The sequence below is a fragment of the Salvelinus fontinalis genome, chromosome 12 (assembly GCF_029448725.1).
Source record: "Salvelinus fontinalis isolate EN_2023a chromosome 12, ASM2944872v1, whole genome shotgun sequence".
In the NCBI taxonomy this organism is placed as follows: domain Eukaryota; kingdom Metazoa; phylum Chordata; class Actinopteri; order Salmoniformes; family Salmonidae; genus Salvelinus; species Salvelinus fontinalis.
This window is the reverse complement of record NC_074676.1, coordinates 28,878,284-28,899,859: the sequence shown is the minus strand read 5'-3', so window position 1 is coordinate 28,899,859 and position 21,576 is coordinate 28,878,284. Positions and strand designations below refer to the sequence as shown.

Sequence of the window (21,576 nt, the reverse complement as noted above, 5' to 3'; positions counted from 1 at the left end):
ATTTTATCAGACAGTCAGTTAAAATAACTTTATATTGTTTTGGGTAAAACAATAACCTTTGTGACACAAAACCAGTGGGCATTGATACACAATTCATGCAAAGCACATACTGTACTATGTACTCTTTCTAAGGGTTGGATGATGTTGTTATATGATATTTATGTGTTTGTCTATGATCTGTGAAGATAAGTAATTGAGGAGTCTCAGTATACACACCCACACACACGTATTCACCAGCGCTCCTGTGCTGTATCGTATTGTCTGGCATGACAGTGTGCTATTATTCTAGGCTTTGTGATGGCCTGTATTGTTTTCCAGTGTGGTCTTTTGTTGTGTTGGAGGGCTATGGTGATGCTGCAGGGGCAGGTTTGTGCTGACGATGGCCTGTAGGGATGACAGGGCCTGATATGGCCGTATGACTGGTCCAGAGAGAGTCAGCAGCAAAGCAGCTCAGAGATGGAGTAGGACCTGTGCACATACACACTCTTACACATATTCTTAATAACACCGCCTTGCTCCAACTGAAGCGTAGCCATGCAGGAATCTCCTGGCTCTATTGGTGTGGATGGAGGTTATGCCAGTAATGTGCCTGCCTTCCTCACCAAACTGTGGACCCTGGTCGAGGACCCGGACACCAACCACCTCATCTGCTGGAGTGCTGTGAGTACCTGAAGCACTGACTCTTCTGATTGGTTAAGTTGGTAAAAGAGAGTCAGAGGTCTTTCATACTGTTGAATATATTCAATGTGTTTGATATAAATTACAAGAATGAGAAGATAAGTAATGGTTAGGTGCAGTGGCAAGATAGAACTATGAGTAATAGACAAGTTCTATGTTTGACTATCAAATTAATTGGATATCATGACTGTTTATACTCGGGTTGACTGAAAAATGGATGTGTTTAAACCTTTGGTTAACCCAAAACATGTGCCTCGCATTCATTGGCAGCATTAGATAGATCTGGAGGGTAACCGAGTAAATGTCTTCCAGTGTTGTTCCCATTATAAACTAAGGGTATCGTCAAAAAGTATGATTAATATCGATCATATCAGTATTGTATCACACATCTTCACAGTGTAAGAAGTGGTGAATGAGACCACATACTAAGCAACCCTTGACATCTTTATCTTTGTACCTGTTTGTGTTACTGTTATGCCCAAGACTCCACAATCTGGCTTACAGACTCCTCAAAATGTAAGTGAGGAACCATCTTTGAGAGAATCATGACTTCATCATGTTCATTAACTGATTTTTGCTTACTGGACACATATGGGGATAGAAATATTGACTTTAACAACATTTTCAAAATCATGTAGCCAACCTGTTTAACACTTAAAGAATGTGCTATTGGACTATGATGAAATGACAAAAGTTCTTAAGCTTCGCATTGATTTAGTGTCTAAGAGGTATGGGTACAGTTTGCTGGTACATCGTTTTTTCCCCTCAACCTTAATTTTAGCACTTAGAATTCTTAGAACATATATATTTTTAATGTAAGTGGCAAAGCTTCCCCTGTTCTGTTTTAATCCAGGTAGCCTGTAAAAAAATTAACAAGGATATACACATTTCTCAGAACAGATGTTATATGGACTTATTGGTATAAAGCAAAAAATACACTTCCTACTTGATCAACCTTCACAGGATTTATAGAACTGAGCATTATATGTTTTTGACATTGGGCTGGTTTCCCGGACAGCCTAGTCCTGGACTAAAAAGCATGCTCAATGAAGAATCTCCATTGAAACTGTTTTTTGGTCCCTTTAACTTGTCTGGGAAACTGGCCCTGAATGTTGAATTGAGGTAGTCAATGTCTAACCAGTGTTTCATAGAACTTAAACACAAACCCCTATTTTGGTTATGTCCCTCAGACTGGGACCAGCTTCCATGTGTTCGACCAGGGCAGGTTTGCCAAAGAGGTCCTGCCAAAATACTTCAAACATAACAACATGGCCAGCTTTGTTCGTCAGCTCAACATGTGTGAGTACCTCTCCTCAGCTCTAGAGAATAGAGAAATACCCTGTCAGATATTTAGCAGTATTTAGAAGTCAATTGGGTAGGAGTGACTTTTGTATTGTTTATGTGTAGGTAGGCTATGCATTAATTTATGTATTTGAGTGTTTGTGCCTCTGGATGTGTGTTTGTGCCTCTTGAGGTGTGATTGTGTGTGCATGTGTTTGTGTGTGTGTGTTGCTGTGTGCCGCAAACCTCTGGGCTGATGTACAGATGGCTTCAGGAAGGTGGTGAACATAGAGCAGAGTGGTCTGGTGAAGCCAGAGAGAGATGACACAGAGTTTCAGCACCTCTACTTCCTGCAAGGCCACGAACACCTGCTGGAGCACATCAAGAGGAAGGTGAGACAGAAACCTAGGAAATAAAACACACACACCAACAAAGTACACATAGTGAGACATCTGTGTCTGTTTGTCTGTGTGTTTAGGTCTCCATCGTGAAGAGTGAAGAGACTAAAGTACGGCAGGAGGACTTGAGTAAGCTGCTGTATGAAGTACAGGTACTGCGCAGCCAACAAGAGAACATGGAGTGTCAGATGCAAGACATGAAACAGTAAGTAGCGATATGTGCTGATACATGGCATCAATCATAATTACAACAACAATTTGCTAAATTAATACAATTACTATAATCAGTACTGTAGTTGGTGTAATGCTATAAAAAATGTGGTTTAAGGCCACTGAAGTGGGACAAAATGTATTACTAACCATACTAAGCCATACTGTATGTAACAGACTCATAGTCCATCCTCAGTAGCCCATGCATTGTCCCTGGCCTCATTATATGTTCCAATGGTTAGGTCTATTGTCTACATTGGTTTAAGAGAACATTCAGCTGCTCACCTGACATTCAGCTGCTCACCTGTTGCACCCTATAATAGCATCAGGTGTGCTGGTCAGGTGGCGCATGTGTCAGGTAGCAGAACAGGTGGTCTTGTCACGTGTCTCTATCTGATCTGGAATCAGTGGTGGTGACATGTGGCTGAACCCTCAGATAGGACACATCAGGGTGAACAGGCTGAAATCAGAGCATCGCCCAGTAATCACACATATAGATCACACACGTGGGACGTGCGGGGTGGTGAGTGAAGGGGTGATAGTAAACTGGTGAATGCCACAGTGGTCTGTCTTACTCCTCCAGGCAGAATGAGGTGCTGTGGAGAGAGGTGGTCTCACTGAGACAGAACCACACCCAGCAGCAGAAAGCCATGAATAAGGTGAGAAATTCTCAGTTAACATGACTATACAGTGTGTGTGAATTAGAGAGAGAGGAAAAGAGAGGGAAAATGGGGAGTCAGAGTGTGTTACTTTGGTGCTGAATCATTCTCTGTTTTTTGCTCCTTTATAGCTGATTCAGTTCCTTTTCAGCCAGATGCAGTCAAACACAACAAGCACTGTAGGAATGAAGAGAAAGCTGTGAGTACATTGTCCTCGACACACAAAGGCTAAGATTCACAATACATGCACTCAAAAACACACACACACACACACACTTGTATATACATACACTCGTTAACACACCATACTAACACATCGACAATAGTCACACAAACACACAAACACAGCAGTGGGAATGGCCAACTCAGCTGTATGTGGTCAGCTGACGCGCAACACAATCCCAGCTTGGATGAATGGAGCTGAATGCTGAATCAGACCTACTGAGCCCTAAGCCCCTCACACACACACACAATCACTCACCCATCCCTCCCATCCTCTCACACCCACACCACCCCACTGAACCAGGGCGCATGACCCTCTACCCTCTATGGGAAATGCACCATCAGCTTGTGTGACCCGTGTGAACAAATCGGTCAAAGTCAAAGAACAAGGGACAGTGACATAAAACACTCATATTTTCCCTCATTTCATGTCACATTCATACCGCCAAAAGATTTAGAACTGACATCACTTTAACTGGACATTTTCAGATCTGTTTATACCGTTTCCAATAACATTCATAACACTGTGCCATAGCTGGCTTCTACAATGCAATTTATGCTGACATTGTGCCCCACTGTTGATGGTTAGTAATGGAACACTCTTAGAAAAAAGGGTTTCAAAAGGGTTATTCAATGATAAAGCCTTGTGTTCCTATTTTTTTTCTTGTATTCTCGGGCTGTTTGTGGTAGGTGCAGCAAATTCAGCTGTCCTGCGCGCCAGATAGGCAAACTGTTGCCATTTTATGTGCCTGAAGGTACAAACTCTGCCTTCCCGGTGGGCCTGGAGAGGAAATCAAGTACACTATGCCAAAGCTGGCCAATCAGATTGCTCAGATGACAGAGTCTGCAGTGACGTAGCAGGCATAAAAGAAAGCTTCAGCAATATTGAGATTTTGAGATTTCAAACGTTTAAAACCATGACTAGAGCGAGACTGTCAACGAATACAGCAAAGAGCTGCTGTTTTTATGAGTGAGTTCATGTTTAAGTTCTCACTCAGCACTGTCAACACTTTGTATTAAACACTTTTATAACCCATAAAATGCGCGTTCTTCCTATTTCCACTCAGCGCTACAGCAGTAATGAATAAGTAGGAAAGTGTATCGATAGGCTTGCGTTGTTATTATTATTAGCGGCTTGGGTCTTTTTTAATATCGAGGAATATTTCACTTCCTCTGTTCATATGAGTAACAACATGAATTTGTGCATGAGGCAGAAATAATGCGGTGCGAATCGAGTTTCGCCATCAGCTGGAAGACGGTGTCCCTTTTCGTTCAGTGTGCAGGAAAGGGAGAGCGGAGGGATGTTGAGAGACGGACCCTCAGTCTGCTGCTCTCTCCCTCCGCAGAGACTGACCATCAGATAGCCTACCTCAAATTTTGAAATATATATATTTTTAAAATGTCCCGAACAATGCATTAGCAGGTAAATTCAAGCAAAGCCAGTATGCGGTGATAATGTATTGGGCCTATAGGTTACTGCACAAACCTCATTGCTACAGTACTGTTTTTAATTGGTTATTGTTGCATAAGCTTACATTTTTTAAGTCATGTTAATAAAAAATCAGAGCGGTAGATCTCGGCATGCATTTTGACTCAGGAAGTGATCTTGACTCAGAAAAGGTTGATGACCACTGCCATAGGATAACCCTTTTTGGTTCCAGGTAGAACCCTGTTTGGAAAAGGTTCTATATGGAACCCAAAAGAGTTCTACCTGGAACCAAAAAGGGTTCTTTAAAGGGTTCTCCTGTGGGGACAGCCGAAGAACCCTTCTAGGTTCTAGAGAGCACCTTTTTTAGATATATTGCTGATAGAGATATTACATTATGTGCACACTGCCTTTGCAAAATAGAAACAGCAGTGGTTGATATAAGATGAATAAAAGAAAAATAATAGAAAAGTCAATGACGTAATGTAATTCATAACTTTTCTCTGTTGTCAAAAAGCAAGTGGGTATTTCAGTGTTTTAAGGCCTACATGTTCGATACAAGCGTAGCTTTATTAAAAATGTAGTTTCTCAAAACTACCGCTGCTGTCTCGACTCACCCTTCCAATCCACCCGAAGGGTTACAGTTAGTTCCCCTTATCTTCGGCTCTCATCCAGTAAGGCTATGCAGACACAGCTGTCTATGGCTCTCATTCCATAAATTATGAGTTAACAGTTCCAAGACATTTCATTGCAGAAGAGAAGAGAGTACTTCCATTGATTCACTATTGATTTCTCTATATTCCCCATCATGGTGATGCTTGGCCCCCCTAGTCCCCTTATGTTGGACGATGGCTCAACCACGCCCCCAGCCTCCAAGTTCAGCCATAACCACCAAATGGAGCCGTTCCATGAACCGTTCTATATCCAGTCGGTATGAACCCACTCTACCTTTCACCATTACACAATTTTTACAAAGTATGGTGCTAGATGTACTGTGTTTATAGTTTCCAGCATTGGTACATCATGACTATCATATAAAAAAAAATATATATATATTTAACTGCATAGTGACTGTCAGGCTATGAGCTTCACAAACCTTTAATTAAACAATTTTACTGTTCCTTCTCCACAGCCATCCACAGAAACAGCCTCTTGCTCCAATAGTGCAATGACAGGAGGACCAATCATATCAGACGTTACTGAAATGTCACAACCCAGCAACATGCAAATGCAAACAGAGGAGACAAGGTAAGTGTCAAAGAACAAAAGCAAAGACACATTTTATCCTGTAGTGGCTTCCAAAGCATCAAAATCCAGTATGTAGTCGAGATTGGAAGAAATCTGTTGTTGAGAAGCCTTTTTCAGCAGGACTTATATAAACCTCTACTGTTTTCAACCAAGATCTCAGCGATCACTGCCTCATTGCCTGCATCCGTAACGGGTCTGCGGTCAAACGACCACCCCTCATCACTATCAAACGCTCCCTAAAATACTTCAGTGAGCAGGCCTTCCTAATCGACCTGGCCCAGGTATCCTGGAAGGTTATTGACCTCATCCAGTCAGTAGAGGATGCCTGGTCATTCTTTAAAAGTGCCTTCCTCACCATCTTAAATAAGCATGCCCCATTAAAAAAATTTAGAACCAGGAACAGATATAGCCCTTGATTCTCTCCAGACTTGACTGCCCTTGACCAGCACAAAAACATCCTGTGGCGTTCTGCATTGGCATCGAATAGCCCCCTATGATATGCAACTTTTCAGGGAAGTTAGGAACAAATATACACAGGCAGTTAGGAAACCTAAGGCTAGTTTTTTCGAGCAGAAATTTGCATCTTCTAGCACAAACTCAAAAAAGTTCTGGGACAATGTAAAGTCCATGGAGAATAAGATCACCTCCTCCCAGCTGCCCACTGCTCTGAGGCTAAGAAACACTGTTACCACCGATAAATCCACTATAATTGAGAATTTCAATAAGCATTTTTCTACGGCTGGCCATGCTTTCCACCTGGCTCTCTCTTTCGTATCGTCTGAGATTCCCAAAGATTGGAAAGCTGCCGCGGTCATCCCCCTCTTCAAAGGGGGAGACACTCTAGACTCAAATTGCTACAGACCTATATCTATCCTACCCTGCCTTTCTAAGGTCTTTGAAAGCCAAGTCAACAAACAGATTACCGACTATTTCGAATTCAACCGTACCTTCTCCGCTATGCAATCTGGTTTCAGAGCTGGTCATGGGTGCACTTCAGCCACGCTCAAGGTCCAAAACGATATCATAACCGCCATCGATAAGAGACGTTACTGTGCAGCCATATTCATCGACCTGGCCAAGGCTTTCGACTCTGTCAATCACCACATTCTTATTGGCAGCCTTGGATTCTCAAATGATTGCCTCGCCTGGTTCACCAACTACTTATCTGATAGAGTTCAGTGTGTCAAATCGGAGGGCCTGTTGTCCGGACCTCTGGCAGTCTATGGGGGTGCCACAGGGTTCAATTCTCGGGCCGACTCTCTTCTCTGTATACATCAATGATGTTGCTCTCGCTGCTGGTGATTCTCTGATCCACCTCTACGCAGACGACATCATTCTGTATACTTCTGGCCCTTCTTTGGACACTGTGTTAACTAACCTACAGACAAGCTTCAATGCCATACAACTCTCCTTCCGTGGCCTCCAACTGCTCTTAAATGCAAGTAAAACTAAATGCATGCTCTTCAACCGATCACTGCCCGCACCTGCCCGCCGGTCCAGCATCACTAATCTGGACGGTTCGGACTTAGAATATGTGGACAACTACAAATACCTGTAGTGTAAACTCTCCTTCCAGACTCACATTAAGCATCTCCAATCCAAAATTAAATCTAGAATCGGCTTCCTATTTCGCAACAAAGCATCCTTCACTCATGCTGCCAAACATACCCTCGTAAAACTGACCATCCTACCGATCCTTGACTTCGGTGATGTCATCTATAAAATAACCTCCCACTCTACTCAACAAATTGGATGCAGTCTATCACAGTGCCATCCGTTTTGTCACCAAAGCCCCATATATTACCCACCACTGTGACCTGTATGCTCTTGTTGGCTGGCCCCTCGCTTCATACTCGTCGCCAAACCCACTGGCTACAGGTTATCTACAAGTCTCTGCTAGGTAAAGCCCCGCCTTATCTCAGCTCACTGGTCACCATAGCAGCACCCAACCGTAGCACGCACTCCAGCAGGTATATCTCACTGGTCACCCCCAAAGCCAATTCCTCCTTTGGCCGCCTTTCCTTCCAGTTCTCTGCTGCCAATGACTGGAACGAACTGCAAAAATCACTGAAGCTGGAGACCCATATCTCCCTCACTAGCTTTAAGCACCAGCTGTCAGAGCAGCTCACAGATCACTGCACCTGTGCATAGCCCATCTGTAAACAGCCCATCCAACTACCTCACCCCCATACTGTATTTATTTATTTATTTATCTTGCTCCTTTGCACCCCAGTATCTCTACTTGCACATTCATCTTCTGCACATGTACCATTCCAGTGTCTACTTGCTATATTCTAATTACTTCGCCACCATGGCCTATTTATTGCCTTACCTCACTTATCTTAACTCATTTGCACTCACTGTATATAGATTTTTCTTTTTCTACTGTATTATTTACTGTATGTTTGTTTATTCCATGTGTAACTCTGTGTTGTTGTATGTGTCGAACTGCTGTGCTTTATCTTGGCCAGGTCGCAGTTGTAAATGAGAACTTGTTCTCAACTAGCCTACCTGGTTAAATAAAGTTTAAATAAATAAAAACATAAGACTGCTGTGTTTCTTCCCCCACACAGGGATAAGTGTATGATGCTGATCAAAGAGGAGCCAGGGAGCCCAGGGGTGCGAGGCCGGGGGGAGGGGGTCCCACTGGGCTCCTGTGAGGTGTGTTCTGAACCCCCCGTCCTCCCTGTTGCCATGGTACAATCCGTCCTGGAGGGCCGAGGGTCTGGAGCAGACAGGAGGCTCAAGAGACCTGCTTTGGAGAGGTAGAGACACACACACGAACAAACAAATAAACAAACATGTCCATCAGTTTTCCAAGCTCAAAAATACATTTTACATACTTTTTTATTATTACATATGAATGTATTGTTTTCCAGTGAAGCCCTAGTAGTGTGATATGATGATGTGTGTTGTAGGCCTGAGGTACCTGATGCTGAAGAGAATGTGGACATGAGTCTGGAGGACCTGCAGCTTCTCCTGAGGACCCACCAGCAGAGTGTGGAGCCCACCACAGCTGTCATGGATGTGAGTAATACCCTCCAAAACTTGGCAAACACAGAGTTTGTTCCAGGACTGTGTCACAAAGGCATGGGACACAAAATGACTGCAGGAACAGATATACTACCTCCCATTTGAAGATCTCTAGTTTCTCTTCACTAGGTAGGAGTGAGTCAGACAGTGCTCACAGCAGCTCCGATTGATATGATGCGGTTCTGTCTTTACAGCCATTCAATTTCAACCTGCCCTTGAGTGAGTGGAACTTTACGGATATGGATTCCAACCTGAAATCAGTGAGTAGAATGTGTTTATGGTGTTTGAATTAGCTCTGAATATATTGTCTTAAAGTCTAGTTATATTAAGTGAAATCAACCCGCCAGTAAAGTCGGCGCAAGTTGTCAGTTACTTGTCAGCCATACATTTCTATGGCTTTAGTCAGACAAGGACAGGTAATGGTTGAAAAATGTGTCAACAATATGCCTTCTTACTTCTTGGGTAGATGAATCAGTGTGTGCTGTGCAGGTAGCATCTCTGCAGTTGATTGAAAGTACTGGTCAGTGTTATCTTCAGGTGTATCCCACTCTGTGTTGCTGTGTTCCAGTACATGTTTCAGAGCCAGGAGGCAGAGGCTTACCCCAACGCTGGTTGTGAGGAACAGTGATGGCTTGACAGATCCGCTGGCACATGCTTGTCCTGACAAAGGCAGGTAAAGTATATATATGGCACACACTCAGCTACATCATTCATTTAATCAGATGGCTCATTCATCACAAAACCCACTAATATTGCCAATTACTTTAATGATTTTTTTAATTGGCAAGATTAGTAAACTTAGTGATGACATGCCAGCAACAAATGCTGACACTACACATCCAAGTATAACTGATCAAATTATGAAAGACAAACATTGTAATTTTGAATTCCTTAAAGTGAGTGTGGAAGATGTCGAAAAATTATTGTTGTCTATGAACAATGACATGCCACCGAGGTCTGACAACTTGGATGGAAAATTACTGATGATAATAGCAGACGATTTTGCCACTCCTATTTGCCATATAGTCCATTTAAGCCTACTAGAAAGTGTGTGTAATTCCGTTACAAAAGAATAGTAAAGCCCCCTTTACTGGCTCAAATAGCTGACCAATCAGCCTTTCACCAACCCTTAGTAAACTTTTAGATTTGTTTTGACCAGATACAATGATATTTTACTGTAAACAAATCGATAACAGACTTTCAGCACCCTTATATGGAAGGACATTCAACAAGCACGGCACTTACACAAATGACTGATTGGCTGAGAGAAATTGATGATAAAAAGATTGTGGGAGCTATTTTGTTCGACTTTAGTGCGGCTTTTGACATTATCGATCCTAGTCTGCTAATGGAAAAACGTACGTGTTATGGCTTTACACCCCCTGCTATATTGTGGATAAAGATTTACCTGTAACAGAACACGGAGGGTTTTCTTTAATGGAAGCCTCTCCAACATTCCCCAGGGCAGCTGTCTAGGCCCCTTACTTTTTTCAGTCTTTACTAATGACATGCCAGTAAAGTAAAGCTAGTAGAGTAAAGCCAGTGTGTCTATGTATGCGGTTGACTCAACACTATGCACGTCAGCTACTACAGCGACTGAAATTACTGCAACAATTAAGAGAGCTGCAGTTATTTTCAGAATGGGTGGCAAGGAATAAGTTAGTCCTAAATATTTCCAAAACTAAAGCATTGTATTTGGGACAAATCATTCACTAAACCCTAAACCTCAACTAAATCTTGTAATAAATAATGGGCAAATTGAGCAAGTTGAAGTGACTAAATTGCTTAGAGTAACCCTGGATTGTAAACTGTCATGGTCAAAACATCTTGATACAACAGTAGCTAAAATGGGGAGAAGTCTGTCCATAAGCAGGCAAGTCCAACAGGCCCTAGTTTTGTCGCACCTGGACTACTGTTCAGTAGTGTGGTCAGGTGCCACAAAGAGGGACCTCAGGAAATTACAATAGGCTCAGAACATGTACACAGCGAGATAACATTAATAATAACCATGTTAATCTCTCATGGCTCAAAGTGGAGGAGAGATTGACTTCATCACTACTTGTTTTTGTAAGAAGTGTTGACATGCTTAATGCACTGAGGTGTCTGTTTAAACAACTAGCACACAGCTCAGACACCCATCCATATCCCACAAGACATGCCACCAAAGGTCTCTTCACAATCCTCAAGTCAAGAACAGGCCCACAGTACTACATATAACTCTATTCCACATCAGGTAACTGCTGCAAGCAGTAGAATATGATTTTAAAAAATGATCAAAATACACCTTATGGATCAGTGGGGACTGTGAAGAGACACACAAAGGCACAGACACAGTCACATGATAAGACATGCACACTACACACACGTAGACATGGATTTTGTATTGTAGACATGTGATAGTAGAGTAGTGGACTGAGGGAAGACACTTAATGTGTTGTGAAAAGTGTTATGAAATGTAATGTCATGTAATATTTTAAATTGTATATAACTGTTGCCTTAATGTTGCTGGACCCCAGAAAGAGTAGCTGCTGCCTTGGCAACAGCTGACAGGGATCCTTAATAAATACAAATACACACAGCCATATCTCTTACTGGATTTGTGCATAGTTGAATGACAATTCTATGGACAGCTCAGTTCCTGTGTAACAATAACAGCAAATATAGACTTTTCTTTCTTTTGCATGTCCTTTTCAGGCCAGAAAACAAGACATTCCTCAAGGCTCTCAGATCTGTTCCATCCCCTGTCGTCATGTTTTAGATCCAGCCTACCTTACCCAATGTGAGCAGAGCAGGAGGGATTCTTGTCTCTCAGAGCTCTGTGGGCCTATCTTCCATCCACTAGGATGTCCGTTCTGGGGAGTTTTCAGAAGCACTGTATAGCTTTTCAGAGAACCAGAGTTGAATCTATTTGGAATTATTCAGACTTCTTTCACTGATGTTCAACAGTTACTGGTGGGGACCCTGGCAGTTGTCACTTCAAAGGCTGACCTGCAGGACATCCTAACATAAGCAATGGCTTCTCTCCTAAAGCTGGACTGATCTACAGTCAGAAAGCCTGACTGAGGGATCTCAATTTATAAAAGACCAACCGACCAGTTGACATTTCAAGGATCAATTCCGAGTACAAAAGTGGAGTTTGGAGTATAACCGGCACTATTACGAAGTTCCAATATTCTCTGCCATCATGCCAACGGTAGTATGAAAAGTTGCATCATACCACGGTGGCCCTGGTTTGTAAGCACTTTAGTCTCTGTGTGGAGCAGATTTTTTCCCAAAATAGCATATTTGGTTGTATAACAATATTCTCATGACAAATACTATATTTGTATTTAAAAATGATATTTATAAGATAACAGAAATAGTGTTACTTCTCTTCTGTATGTTTTAATGTGAGAAGTCTAGGAAATATTTGATGATAGAATTCCCATTTGAAAAAACAATGAAGACACCATACATTGCTTTTTTGCACAATTTGTATCAGTATTTATTCTTAATCACAATCTATATATTTCTCTCGAAACACTCAGTGCTTTTCCTGTGCACAAGAGTAACTTTGATTTATCAAGTTGTCTATGATGACTACTGGGCTGTGTATAATATAATGCATGCATTAGTAAAATTAGAACAATAGGTAGATGACCCAACTTCATCTGAACTCGCTAAACAGAGAGGATAAGATCAACATGTAGACTTGCTAAACAGAGAGGATAAGATCAACATGTAGACTCGCTAAACAGAGAGGATAAGATCAACATGTAGACTCGCTAAACAGAGAGGGTAAGATCAACATGTAGACTCGCTAAACAGAGAGGATAAGATCAACATGTAGACTCGCTAAACAGAGAGGGTAAGATCAACATGTAGACTCGCTAAACAGAGAGGGTAAGATCAACATGTAGACTCGCTAAACAGAGAGGATAAGATCAACATGTAGACTCGCTAAACAGAGAGGGTAAGATCAACATGTAGACTCGCTAAACAGAGAGGATAAGATCAACATGTAGACTCGCTAAACAGAGAGGATAAGATCAACATGTAGACTCGCTAAACAGAGAGGGTAAGATCAACATGTAGACTCGCTAAACAGAGAGGGTAAGATCAACATGTAGACTCGCTAAACAGAGAGGGTAAGATCAACATGTAGACTCGCTAAACAGAGAGGGTAAGATCAACATGTAGACTCGCTAAACAGAGAGGGTAAGATCAACATGTAGACTCGCTAAACAGAGAGGGTAAGATCAACATGTAGACTCGCTAAACAGAGAGGATAAGATCAACATGTAGACTCGCTAAACAGAGAGGGTAAGATCAACATGTAGACTCGCTAAACAGAGAGGGTAAGATCAACATGTAGACTCGCTAAACAGAGAGGATAAGATCAACATGTAGACTCGCTAAACAGAGAGGGTAAGATCAACATGTAGACTCGCTAAACAGAGAGGAAAGAGATGTTCTAGTGTCACTAAATCCATGTCCATCTATTTAAGTGTCTTTATTCTTCCATCCATCTAGCTTTCTACCACATCCCTCTTTTAAACTTTTCTGACTAGTATAAGATGATTTATTATAGATAAACATTCTGTCCTTCCATTGATTTTAGTGGTGGTTAGGGGGAAAGTAAGGTTTGATTTCAGGACAGACAAAGAGCCTCTCTAGAGCCTCCATTTGTTTCAGAGACAGGCCAAATCCCACATTGGGATTATATCGATTTTATACAAACTCCAGAGGGTGCGGACATGGAATGATGATGTAGGAGATGGGTGCAATAACCCCCTCCCTTTTTCTCAATGATCTGAGCAGGTTCATATGATCGGACACATCAATGGAAGACACAAGTTGCTTTAAAATGTCACCTGCATCAAGAACTGTCTACCCATGTGAGAACTTCACACATTATCCAAATGCTAAAAATTAAAAAAAGATCAGTAGACCTGGCCGCCTAACAGCTGTTGTCACACCACAATTTTAGTGGTTTTCAAAACCTTGTAAAAAGACATGACTGAAAATTGAGCTGTGTTTGTTGGAGGCAGCTGCTGACATATTCCAATATTCCTCAGATAATATGGGATTTCTTGGAATCCATTAGAATCTGAAGAAACATCAATGCAATTCCTTTGACTGTGGAGGACACATCCACATGGAAAATAGCCCAGGTCTTGCCAATCTTCCTTTTGAACTGATAATACTATACTGTGCAATATTACAGTTGTGAGAATTCACAAGGGTGCAAATACATTAATGACCACTGGAATGTATAAAGTAAATGTATCATAGGCTGCATCATGGTAAGTGACACCTGTAGCTATAACTACAAGAGGAAAATATATGGTGGCGTTTAAATGAAATTGCACTAAGAATGATCTTTGTACTAGATTTAGCAGTATTCATTTAGAATTATTTTTTATCAGTGTTTTCTTTATTACTGAAATATGAGTGTCTCTGATTTGCTAGGAGTGATACTTTCATTCAACTGCTATTGTATATATATTTTTTAATTAATTTGCACTGGTAAAGATCGGATGTTCGAAATATACATAATGGTTGTCAGGATTGCAGACTTATCAACATATGTTTGTTTGAGGAATCATCTGCTGTAACAAAATACATCCATGGTCATAATGCATCATTGTCTATAGCTTTGCAATGGCAATGTTGTATATGGGTAGAACTGGACAAAAGTTACAATGAAACAAAACATCTATTCTATATATGCAATAACAATGCAAATTGTAAAAAAAATAAAAGTTAGCATTGTACAAGCGCTCTTGTTTGCATGTGGGAAAGAGGCAGGGGTGGAGTATTTAACCAAAAAGAGGCCTATCATCAAATTATCGTATTTAATGTATGTGATTAGTTTCTAATTGTAAAAAAATATTTTGTATTATTTCTGTAAGAAATGGTAACTGTAATCTCCTCACAAATGTAGGAAACACTCTCATATCTTTGCGGGTGGTAGTAGGGCTGGGCGGTATGGCCAAAATATCATATCAAGATATGTTTTACATTTGACAGTATAACAGTATTTTATATTTTTTGAATAAAACAAGTTCTAAATATGATTTATAAGTGGTGCATGACACTAGGCTGGCAAAACATATATTATAGATTATTTTAATTAGTCTTTCTCCATTCTGATTGTTTTTTACTGTTCCATCCAACTTCAATCAATAACTTTTAGCATTTTCATAAATTTGTACATTACCTGCACTCATTTTTTTAAATTTCCAAGTAGGGCTGCATGATATGGGCAAAATAAATCTAGGCCTATTATGATTTAGATCAAAACACTTGGGGGAAACTGTTGGAATACTGAGTGTACAAAACATTAGGAACACCTAATATTGAGTTGCACCCCCTTTTCCCTCAGAACAGTCTTAATTCTTCAGGGCATGGACTCTACAAGGTGTCGAAAGCATTTCACAGGGATGCTGGCCAATGTTGAGTCCAATGCTTCCCACAGTTGTGTCAAGTTGGCTGGATGTCCTTTGGGAGGTGGACCGTTCTTGATACACACGGGAAACTGTTGAGCGTGAAAAAAACAGTTCTTGACACACTCAAACCTGTGTGCCTGGCACCTACTGTTGAAGTCAGAAGTTTACATCCACTTAGGTTGGAGTAATTAAAACTCGTTTTTCAACCACTCCATAAATGTCTTGTTAACAAACTATAGTTTTAGCAAGTCGGTTAGTACATCTACTTTGTGCATGACACAAGTCGTTTTCCCAACAATTGTTTAGACAGATTATTTCACTGTATCAAAATTCCAGTGGGTCAGAAGTTTACATACACTAAGTTGACTGTGCCTTTAAACAGCATGGAAAATTCTAGAAAATTATGTCATGGCTTGAGAAGCTTCTGATAGGTTAATTGACATCATTTGAGTCAATTGGAGGTGTACCTGTGGATGTATTTCAATGCCTACCTTCAGACTCAGTGGCTCTTTGCTTGATATCATGGGAAAATCAAAAAAAATCAGCCAAGACCTCAGAGAAAAAATTGTAGACCTCCACAAGTCTGATTTATCCTAACGCCTGAAGGTACCACGTTCATCTGTACAAACAATAGTACGCAAGTATAAACACCATGGGACTACGCAGCCGTCATACTGCTCAGGAAGGAGACGCATTCTGTCTCCTAGAGATTAACGTAATTTGGTGTGAAAAGTGCAAATCAATCCCAGAACAATAGCAAAGGACCTTGTGAAGATGCTGGAGGAAACGGGTACAAAAGTATCTATATCCACAGTAAAACGAGTCCTATATCGTTCATAACCCAAAAGGTCGCTCAGCAAGGAAGAAGCCACGACTCCAAAACCGCAATAAAAAAGCCAGACTACGGTTTGCAACTGCACATGGAGACAAAGATCGTACTTTTTGGAGAAATGTCCTCTGGTCTGATGAAACAAAAATAGAACTGTCCGGCCATAATGACCATCGTTATGTTTGGAGGAAAAAGGGGGATGCTTGCAAGCCGAAGAGCACCATCCCAACCGTGAAGCACGGGGTGTCAGAATCATGTTGTGGGGGTGCTTTGCTGCAGGAGGGACTGGTGCACTTCACAAAATAGATGGCATCATGAGGTGGGGAAATGATGTGGCTATATTGAAGCAACATCTCAAGACATTAGTCAGGAAGTTAAAGCTTGGTCACAAATGGGTCTTCCAAATGGACAATGACCCCAAGCATACTTCCAAAGTTGTGGCAAAATGGCTTAAGGACAACAAAGTCAAAGTATTGGAGTGGCCATCACAAAGCCCTGACCTCAATCCTATAGAAAATGTGATGGCAGAACTGAAAAAGTGTGTGCGAGCAAGGAGACCCACAAACCTGACTCAGTTACACCAGCTCTGTCAGGAGGAATGGGCCAAAATTCACCCAACTTATTGTGGGAAGCTTGTGCAAGGCTACCTGAAACGTTTGACCCAATTTAAACAATTTAAAGGCAATGCTACCAAATACTAATTGAGTGTATGTACATTTCTGACCCACTGGGAATGTGATGAAAGAAATAAAAGCTGAAATAAATAATTCTCTACTATTATTCTGACATTTCCCATTCTTAAAATAAAGTGGTGATCCTAACTGACCTAAGACAGGGAATTCTTACAAGGATGAAATGTCAGGAATTGTGAAAAACAGAGTTTAAATGTATTTGGCTAAAGGTGTATGTAAACTTCCGACTTCAACTGTACTACCATACCCCGTTCAAAGTCACTTCAATCTTTTGTCTTGCCCATTCAGCCTCTGAATAGAACACATACACAATCCATGTCTCAACTGTCTCAAGTCTTAAAAATAACCTCCCCCCCCCCTTAATCTACACTGATTGAAGTAGTTTTGATAGGTGACAAGGGATCATAGGTTTTACCTGGATTCACCTGGTCAGTCCTTGGATGCCAAAGGAAGCCAGGCTTCCTCAAATATTTTACAAATAAAACATTATCTTTCGTCTCTCTCTGTGTTTTCCTAATTAACCATAATTTCGTAAATGGCTGACTCTCACCGGAGAAATCATCAGAGCGAGGGAAACATCACCCCTCTGTCTCAGTATGTATAGACCATGTATCTGATGCTGTCAGGATCAAAAGAGTATGACATGTTGCCGCTGTAGCATTTGATTGATTGATGTCGCTCCTTTCTTTTTCCAAACTCAGTTAAGCCAAAACCACGCCCCGTTATTCAGAGAGGCGTTCTACAGCGCTTTGAGTACTCTCCAAGTCCGGAAGTGAATATCACATAGCGCAAAATTTCAGTCACTGATTAATAACATTTGCCCCTGTATTTCAAGATTGAAAAATAATATAACATAATGTCGTGGACAAAGCTAGCCATTAACGTCCCTTAACGCTCAAAGGCAGATTCAATGGCTGTAGCATAGCGTATTCAACTGAATGATTAGCTAATGAATATTAAGCATATGTTTTTACCTGATAATAAACTACTAATGATAATATAACAACTTCAAATACAGAGCTAGTAACGTTAAGTAGCCTAGGTAAACTTAGCTGACCTTCAATTGAGGGAATTCAGCAGAGTTCTGGGACATTTTTACAACTCATTGAAACTGAAAATAAATACAAGAGCAAATGTTACCAAACATGATAATAATAGGCCTGCATTACGGTAGGAAGCTAATTGTTAAATTAGCGGTAGCAGAGAGAACAGTTTATGACTAGGGTGGCTGGAGTCTTTTACAATTTTTAGGGCCTTCCTCTGACACCGCCTGATATAGAGGTCCAGGATGGCAGGTAACTTGGCCCCGGTAATGTACTGGGCCTCTGTAGTGCCTACTACCCTCTGTAGTACCTTGCAGTCGGAGGACGAGCAGTTGCCATACCAGACAGTGATGCAACCCGTTAGGATGCTCTCAATGGTGCAGCTGTAAAAACTTTTGAGGATCTGAGGATCCATGCCAAATCTTGTCAGTCTCCTCAGGGGGAGTAGGTTATGTCATGCCCTCTTCACTACTGTCTTGGTGTGCTTAGACCATGTTAGTTTGTTGGTGATGTGGATGCCAAGGAACTCGAAGCTCTCAACCTGCTCCACTACAGCCCTGTCGATGAGAATGGGGTCGTGCTCGGTCCTCCTTTTCCTGTAGTCCACAATCATCTCATTTGTCTTGATCACGTTGAGGGAGAGGTTGTTATCCTTGCGCCACACGGTCAGGTCTCTGACCTCCTCCCTATAGGCTCTCTCATCGTTGTCAGTGATCAGGCCTACCACTGTTGTGTCATCAGCTAACTTAATGATGGTGTTGGAGTCGTGCGCACGAGTAAGGGAGTACAGGAGGGGACTGAGCACGCACCCCTGAGGAGCCCCCGTGTTGAGGATCAGTGTGGTGGATGTGTTGTTACCTACCCTTACCACCTGGGGGCGGCCCGTCAGGAAGTCCAGGATCCAGTTGCAGAGTGAGGTGTTTAGTCCTAGGGTCCTTAGCTTAGTGGTGAGCTTTGAGGGCACTATGGTGTTGAACGCTGAGCTGTAGTCAATGAATAGCATTCTCACATAGGTGTTACTTTGGTCCAGGTGTGAAAGGGCAGTGTGGAGTGCAATTGAGATTGCATCATCTGTGGATCTGTTGGTGCGGTATGCAAATTGGAGTGGGTCTAGGGTTTCTGGGATAAGGGTGTTCATGTGAGCCATGACCAGCCTTTCAAAGCATTTCATGGCAACAGAAACCTGCCAAGAGAGGGCCGCACACCAAAACTCACGGACCAGGCAAGGAGGGCATTAATCAGAGGCAGCAAAAACACCAAAGATAACCCTGAATGAGCTACAAAGCTCCACAGCGGAGATTGGAGTATCTGTTCATAGGACCACTTTAAGCCATACACTCCACAGAGCTGGGTTTTACGGAAGAGTGTCCAGAAAAAAGCCATTGCTTAAAAAAAAATAAGCAAACGGCATGTGGGAGACTCCCCAAACATATGGAAGAAGGTACTATGGTCAGATGAGACTAAAATGGAGTGTTCTTGGGCCTTAGTGTTCTTGGGAACAGGGACTATGGTGGTCTGCTTGAAACATATTGGTATTACAGACTCAGACAGAGAGAGGTTGAAAATGTCAGTGAAGACACTTGCCAGTTGGTCAGCCCATGCTCGGAGTACACGTCCTGGTAATCCGGCTGGGCCTGCGGCCTTGTGAATGTTGACCTGTTTAAAGATCTTACTCACATCGGAACAGCTGATGCTCTCATGCATGTTTCAGTGTTACTTGCCTCGAAGCAAGCATAGAAGTAATTTAGCTCATCTGGTAGGCTCGTGTCACTGGACAGCTCTCGGCTGTGCTTCCCTTTGTAGTCTGTAATAGTTTGCAAGCCCTGCCACATCCGACAAGCGTCGGGGCCAGTGTAGTACGATTCGAACTTAGTCCTGTGTTGACGCTTTTCCTGTTTGATGGTTCGTCGGAGGGCATAGCGGGATTTCTTATAAGCTTCCGTGTTAGAGTCCCGCTCCTTGAAAGCGGCTGCTCTACCTTTTAGCTCAGTGCGAATGTTGCCTGTAATCCATGGCTTCTGGTTGGGGTATGTACAGTACGTACAGTCACCATGGGGACAACGTCCTCGATGCACTTATTGATGAAGCCAGTGACTGATGTGGTGTACTCCTCAATGCCATCGGAAGAATCCCGGAACATATTCCAGTCTATGCTAGCAAACAGTCCTGTAGCTTAGCACCTGCTTCATCTGACCACTTTTTTATAGACCGAGTCACTGGTGCTTCCTGCTTTACATTTTGCTTGTAAGCAGGAATCAGGAGGATAGAATTATGGTCAGATTTGCCAAATGTGTGTGTAGTAAATGTGGTCTAGAATTTCTTTCCCTCTGGTTGTACATTTAACATGCTGATAGAAATGAGGTAAAACGGATTTAAGTTTCCCTGCATTAAAGTCCCCGGCCACTAGGAGTGCCGCCTCTGGATGAGCTTTTTCCTGTTTGCTTAGGGTGGTATACAGCTCATTGAGTGTGGTTTTAGTGCCAGCATCAGTCTGTGATGGTATGTAGACAGCTACGAAAAATACAGATAAACTCTGTAGATAGTGTGGTCTACAGCTTATCATGAGATACTCTACCTCAGGCGAGCAAAACCTTGAGACTTCCTTAGATTTCGTGCACCAGCTTTTGTGTACATATATGCATAGGCCCCCACCCCATGTCTTACCAGAGGCTGCTGTTCTATCCTGTCGATAGAGTGTATAACCCGCCGGCTGTATGTTCTTAATGTCGTTGTTCAGCCATGTCTCGTGAAACATTAGATATTACAGTTTTTAATGTCCCGTTGGTAGGATATACGTGCTTTTAGTTCGTCCCATTTATTTTCCAGCGACTGAACGTTAGCTAGCAGGATGGAAGGCAAAGGCAGATTAGCCACTCGTTGCCTGATCCTCAGAACACACCCTGATCTTTTTCCGCAAAGTCTCTGTTTCATTCTCCAGCATGGATCTGGGCCTGGTCGAGTGTCTGTAGTATATCACTCCCGTCCGACACATTGATGAAAAACTTTGTTTAATCTGAGGTGAGTAATCGCAGTTCGGATGTCCAGAAGCTCTTTGTGGTCATAAAAGACGGTAGCAGCAACATTATGTACAAAACAAGTTACGAACAACGCAAAAAAAATGTTTTGTCAATCACCACCTTCCGGTGACACCTGAAACCCCACCTCTTTAAGGAATACCTAGGATAGGATAAAGTAATCCTTCTGACCCCCCCCCCCCCTTAAAAGATTTAGATGCACTGCTGTAAAGTGGCTGTTCCACTGGATATCATAAGGTGAATGCACCAATTTGTAAGTCGCTCTGGATAAGAGCGTCTGCTAAATGACTTAAATGTAATGTAAATGTTTTGCATTGTTGGTTAAGAGCCGATCGTGTGTCAGCCTGCTAACTAGCAATTAGCATTAGCGGCTAGCGAGATTTATTTTTGC

The 21,576-nt window shown here is 42.0% G+C and overlaps 1 protein-coding gene across 1 annotated transcript; it reads left to right on the top strand.

The window, feature by feature from the left end:
• Positions 1–429: 429 nt before the first annotated feature.
• LOC129867105 (heat shock factor protein 4-like) lies at positions 430–14,856 on the top strand. Its single transcript, XM_055940282.1, has 14 exons — positions 430–660; positions 1,162–1,194; positions 1,869–1,977; positions 2,224–2,351; positions 2,438–2,562; positions 3,151–3,226; positions 3,358–3,425; positions 5,706–5,805; positions 6,007–6,122; positions 8,696–8,887; positions 9,041–9,149; positions 9,350–9,415; positions 9,724–9,828; positions 11,850–14,856. The coding sequence occupies exons 1-13, from the start codon at positions 535–537 to the stop codon at positions 9,781–9,783; spliced, it is 1,308 nt and encodes a 435-aa protein (XP_055796257.1). The 5' UTR covers positions 430–534; the 3' UTR covers positions 9,784–9,828; positions 11,850–14,856.
• The last annotated feature ends 6,720 nt before the right edge of the window (positions 14,857–21,576 follow it).